This window comes from Phalaenopsis equestris, unplaced genomic scaffold (genome assembly GCF_001263595.1).
Source record: "Phalaenopsis equestris unplaced genomic scaffold, ASM126359v1 Scaffold234004, whole genome shotgun sequence".
NCBI classification, from domain to species: Eukaryota; Viridiplantae; Streptophyta; class Magnoliopsida; order Asparagales; family Orchidaceae; genus Phalaenopsis; species Phalaenopsis equestris.
Genome location: NW_018251932.1, coordinates 291,978 through 298,538, shown reverse-complemented (window position 1 = coordinate 298,538; position 6,561 = coordinate 291,978). Strand labels below are relative to the sequence as shown.

At 31.5% G+C, this 6,561-nt stretch overlaps 1 protein-coding gene across 1 annotated transcript in view; it reads left to right on the top strand.

The window, feature by feature from the left end:
- Window positions 1–314: 314 nt before the first annotated feature.
- Window positions 315–6,561, top strand: part of LOC110038815 (histone deacetylase 19-like) — a 17,561-nt gene continuing 11,314 nt past the window's right edge. The window contains exon 1 of the mRNA XM_020743724.1: window positions 315–984. Within this exon, the coding sequence (XP_020599383.1) occupies window positions 451–984 (534 nt within the window). The 5' untranslated portion in view covers window positions 315–450. The remainder of the gene's footprint in view (window positions 985–6,561) is intronic.

Sequence of the window (6,561 nt, the reverse complement as noted above, 5' to 3'; positions counted from 1 at the left end):
CGAAAATAATGAAAAGAGAGGTTAAAAAACAAGAAGATGTTAGTGTTGATTTCTCATTTCTATGTATTGTAAACCCTTTCTAGTAATTTCACTCCACATTCAGAATGAGCAAACCGGTTTGTCAACCTTATGCAAGGAAATCCTTTGATATAAAACTGAGAAAATGACGTACGCAACGCTGCGTACATAATGAATATTATTTTTGTGTTATATCCCCTAAAATCTTCATGTAATTTTCATATAATTTATATGTAACTTCGGGTGAAACTTACTTATGTTGTACAAGGAAATATGTTGTATTCAGGTTACATGAATCTCCCTTTAAGCAAATTTTTCTCTATAAAACTGCATTCGTTGCAGCCCGTACTTCCTCTTCCCCACGTAAAAATTTCTTCCATTGCCGGGGACGCCATACTTCATCTTCCTCATTAACGACGGCGAGGACGAAGAATGGATTCCGGCAACAACTCTCTTCCCTCTTCGTCCGCGCCGGATGCGATTAAAAGACGCGTATGCTACTTCTACGAACCAGAGGTCGGCAATTACTATTACGGTCAAGGACATCCAATGAAACCTCACCGGATCCGGATGACGCACGCGCTTCTGCTCAATTATGGTCTTCTTCAAAGGATGCAAGTTTTCCGTCCGATTCCGGCGAGAGAGCGCGATCTCTGCCGCTTCCATTCCGATGAGTACGTATCGTTTCTACGGAAAGTTACGCCAGAGACGAAACAGGATCAGATCAGGGCGCTAAAGCGGTTTAATGTTTGCGACGACTGCCCGGTCTTCGATGGTTTGTTTTCCTTCTGCCAGACCTACGCCGGCGCTTCGGTTGGCGCTGCGGTTAAGCTTAACCACGGACAACACGATATCGCCATTAATTGGGCCGGAGGACTGCATCATGCGAAAAAGTGCGAAGCCTCGGGGTTTTGCTATGTCAACGACATCGTCCTTGCAATACTCGAGCTCCTCAAGAAGCACGAGGTTAGCCGATAATTCACCCATCCTCGTTTTTCTTATCGCCCCTCTCTCCTTTTGAGCTTGCCTTTCCTTGCCTTTGTTCAATAATGGTTGACTTCTTCTGGTTCGTGGCCTCATTTTCTTCAATATTTATGGCAAGCTTGGGGAACATACTATAATGTGGGATGATTGATAGACGCTTCTGATTCATCTGTGTTAGATTTACATGAAGAATCATAATTGAAGAAACCCTAGGACAGGAATTTTCAATTACATTTCTCGTTAGCTAAGCCCCTGTTTTGTTACGATTTAGTCTTTGCGATCTTTATTGTTAAAAACACCAGGTTTCACAGTCATAACGATCTGTAGGCTCCTCCATGAATTTTAAGTTTAAAAACTCTTCTAATATGTTCTGTTTTTTGTCCTAGTCGGTCGAATGTTTAGATTATATCATTTTTGTTATGGTCTGAATCTTAGAAATTTGAGAAGTTGGTTTTTTCCTATTTGTTCTTATAACAAAACTATATTTTTCTAATTAAGAAATGAAGTCTATGATTTTGGATACTTTTCTCTGCTATTAGGCTTAAGATGTTTGGATTTTGTACTTGTGATGTTATTATTAAAGGCCTTAAGGCCTTACGTTTAGTCCAAACTTTAGTCCAAACTTTTTTTTTTTTTGGTAATCTAATATACAAATTGTAGGTGTTTTGATTGGTGCTATCATCACAAAGATTCTGATGTTTTGATTGGTGTCATTATCGTTTCTGATGTGTTGATTTTAGTATTTTTATTTTACTATGATTTTTTTTTTCAATTGACATACTTATTTGATCTTCTTGTTAGAATTGTGGAGAAAATTTGACATAAGAAAATCCCAAAAAAATATGATTGAATCCAGTATTCAAATTCAAATTTTGATCTAATATATTTGTTTGGCCTATCAGAATATTTTAGTGATTCCACATTTAATATATTATTTTTGAAGGGACCGTTAATTGATTTTGATATATTCTATGAGATATTTTTTTAACTTTAAGAGTTCATGCAATATCTTGTGGGATTATGTAATAAATTTTGTCACCAAGCCCATTCCTTTGTTATCATTTTGCATAGTCCCTTAGATAAAATGGTTTGATTTCCTGCAACTACATGAAAATTGAGATATAAGAGATAAAGATGGGGGAGAGGAGCTACCAATGAGGATTGATTTATTTAGGTGCTTAAATGAGAGATCTTTCTTTTTCTATTTTATGATCTTACTGTTTTTGATTTTATCAAAAGGAAAACCTTCGTCTCTAACAACGTGGTATGTTTGGATTTCTATGATAGAGAAGAAAATAGAGTAATAACATCAATGTCTTCATCTTCACTTTCTGCTTTTCCTTTTAGTAGGTGGGTGCACTGCCTCTAATTATTGACTTTGATAAATTTGTATTTCTTTTCTTATCTCTAACTTTGCATGAAGAGAAATACTTGATATATCTCTTTAAAAGTTTAGGAGAATATTTAATCTCTGTGTGATTGTGAGTGTAGATGGGTGTCATTGAACTTCATATAATTGTATATCATGTTCATTATCTTTGCTTTATTTGCTCTCTTGCCTTTGTTTGCGTTCATATAGTTTCTATTATTATTCTAACAATTAACATCAAAGAATTGGTGAAGCTACATAAAAATTTGACCAACAATAGATGAAAATTATGAGATTAGTAATTTATATTTTCTAGGTTTTTACTGTTAGAAGATGCAAATAAAAGATTATCTTTATTGAAGAAAACATCACACCTTTGAAGGGATCATATTTTTCTCCTATTCACAAAGAGAAGCCATAGTTAATGGACAAGAAAACAATAGGATTTATTTTCCTGTCTCTAAATAGGACCATTGTATTAAAGTTCAAATTAAAAAAACCCTACAGACATATTGAAGATTTTTTAGATATATATAAGATATCAAGATATTATTTACTTACATCAAACTACATTTTATGCTTAATTATTTTAAATTCAATATATCAAAATTTATCTTGTTGTGGTGTCCATAAATGAGTTCAATTTGATCACATATCAGTTAAGATCTCTGGACATTTAATTTATTTAATTTTATGACAAATTTCTTTTTTTTTTTTTCACTACTTAAAGTTGGAATGGTATGGTAATGACCACGAAAACTTCTACAAGCTAAACAAATTGACGGTATGTGATATTAGAAGCCTTGCATTTAGTGAATACATTCAATAATACAAAACATATGAAATCCCTTTATATTTTATTATGAATGTTGATAATAGAAGAATGTGTAAAAATTAAATCAATCATTAAGGTAAACAATAACATAATCAACATTTTATTCTAAACATCCAGGCTATAGGGTGCTCTTTTGTCTCTGTCATTTACATATATAAAATGATATGTTATCATTATTTAAAATTTTACTTCAAAGAGAAATCCTTAAAATACCCTCCAAATTTATTATTTAGTGCAATGTTTCATATCTATGTAATTGTGGATGTAGGTGGATCTAATCAAACCACACAAACTTATGTTTTATGTTTGTGATTTTTATTTTGTTTATTTTTATCTTTCTTTAATCTTTTGCTTATGATTTTAATAATACCCTGTCCCTTAACAAAATAAGATTTTGGCATTTTTTTCAAGCATTCTTGTAGCCGTCTTTTCTGTTGCTTGGACTGGAATTCAGTATGGCCAAATCCGTTACATTCCTTCAACCATAAATAATTACCAGCATTCAAGTAATCTATGTAATCTTACTTGTAGATTATTTTTTTTTCTTGTTAATTTGAACATGCGATTTAAGACCTATATGCCTTATATTGCTACTCTTAAGGATTATTAAAAATCTAGTGCATATGAACTTGGCCTTAGACTATTGGTTCATATCGCAACTCCTGTTCTTGGGGTAATGAGTTCTATTCCCACTCTCACACTATTTGCCTCCATTCTTTGTAAAAATAAGGCATGCATTCCATCACTTGTGCAAGCTTTTTTTCCCTTCACGATCTCTTCTTAATATCTATTTTCTACCTTATGCCTCCTTTATAAAAATATTTTGCGATCTCAATGCGCATAAAAAAAAAAATGAAAATCTTGTGCAGCAAAGTGACTCATAACTTTTATTAAAGTAGATAATTTGATTATTATCTTGATTAATAAATATAGATTTTTTTTAAATTACTAATCCTAGCTACTAATATTTTTTATTAATGAAGTATCAATAAGTATTTTGATTGCTAATTAACTACTAATACTTCATAAAAAGGGGATTATCTAATTTCTAATTAATTAATTAAGTAATAATAACATTGTTGTAAGTTAACAAAGACATGAAGTGCGTAACTCTAGCCATTGCCGGTCCCAAGCCCAGGTGTGAAAAGTTGAGGGTTGCGTTAGCTAGTCGACAACCAGCGTAAAACTTGTCAAATAAATGACATGAATCCTTTTGATCTTTGTGTATGTGCTAGGGCGTCCCCTGGAAGTGACGCGCTGTATAGCCTGTATACAGTGAAAAGTGTGTAAGTGTTGCTTTACCGGCGTCTGGGTGTAGTGTCAAATAAGCAATAGTTTTCACATTGCAGATGGACGCGGAAAAGTTCGTTCATAAAATTAATGAAATTATTATTAGGATGAGATCTTGGAATATATGTGCTCTCAATGATAAATTAATAGAATTAGTAGATATTATAATTCATAGAAAGATTAATATCTTATGTATTCAAAAAACTAAATGGGTTGGAGAAAAGTCTAAGGAGATTGATAGCTTAGGTTTTAAATATTGGTATTCTGGTATGAGTCGCACTAGAAATGGTGTATGTGTAATTATAGATAAGAGTTTGAAAGATAATGTTGTAAAAATTAATAGAGTTGGAGATAGAATTATAACCCATAAGATTATCATCGATTTTAAGATTGTTAATATTATTAGTGCTTATGCTCCTTTAGTAGGTTCAGATATAGAGTCTAAAGATAAATTCTGGAATGATTTAGAAGACTTAATACAAATGATATCCCTTGAAGAAAGATTTTTTATTGGAGGAGATTTAAATGGACATGTCTGTAGAGTGGTAGAAGATTTTAAAAATATTCATGGTGGCTACGATTTTGGAGTGACTAATGAAAAAGGTAGAGTTATTTTAGATTTTGCTTTAGCGTATGATTTTATTATTACTAATACTTTATTCAAGAAAAGAGACTTATTACTTATAAGAATGGAGAATGGATATAATAAAACACATTGATTATTTTTTTATGAGAAGAAGAGATCGTCGATATTGTAAAAATTGTAAAGTCGTTCCAAGTGAGGATTTAAGTACCAAACATCGTTTATTAGTTATAGATTTTAAGATGAAGAGTTGCAAAATAAAGAATATTAGGACTCATCATCGTAGAATTACATGAGAGAATCTAAAATATACAAATAAAATTATTTTTATGAGTAAAATGCAAGATTTCAAAATTTGGGATGTTCATGATGAAGCAAATGCTATGTGGGATAAAGTAACAAACACTATTAAACAAGTAGCAAAAGATGTACTTGGAGAATCAAAAGATAAAGTTTCATCAAATAAAAATGGTTGATGGTGAAATAATAATATGCAAGAAAAGATAAAATATAAGAAGTTATGTTATAAAAATTGGTTTAAATGTAAAAGTTTAGAGAACTGAGAAAAATATCAAACGATCTGCAGGAAGTTTAAAAGAACAATATAAGACGCTAAAAATTTTGTTTTTAATGATCTTTATAATTTACTAGATACTAAAGAGGGTGAAAAATATATGTATAAACTAACCAAACAAAAAGAAAAGTAAAGATTTAACTCAAGTAAAGTGTATTAAAGATGAAAATCAAAAAGTATTTTTCTTAGAAAAATATATTCAACATTAGTGGGTGAGTTATTTTGATAAACTTTTTAATGAATTTTCTGAAAATACGATCAAACATAGTGATCTCAATATCGTTAATAATAATAATACGTTTCATTTTTACCGTCGCATTAGTAAAAAAAAGTGGAGGAGTCTTTAAAGAAAACCAAGGGTGGAAAGTCTGTAGGACTGAATGATATCCCAATTGAAGTGTGGAAATATTTATGAGATTTGAGAGTTTCTTGGCTTGTTTCTTGGCTTACTAAAGACTCTTTAATATTATTTTAAAAACTAAAAAGATGCCTGAGGAGTGGAGGAAGAGTATTTTGATCCCCATTTTTAAGAATAAAGGGGATGCACAAGAGTGTGCAAATTATAGAGGAATTAAGTTGATGTGCCATACTTTAAAATTATGGGAGAGGGTAATTGAACATAGGTTAAGACGTTTTACAAAGATTTCTCATAATCAATTTGGATTTGTGCCGGGCAGGTCTACTATGGAAGCTATATTTATTGGGAAGTTTGATGGAGAAGTTTAGAGATAGTAAGGATAATCTATATTTGATTTTTATTGATTTAGAAAAAGTTTACGATAAGATTCCAAGAGATATCCTTTGGAGAGTTCTTGAGAAGAAAGGTGTTGATATGACTTATATTCAAGTCATTAAAGATATGTATACTAGAGCTGTTACTTGTGTTCGAATTGAAGGAGGATTGACTG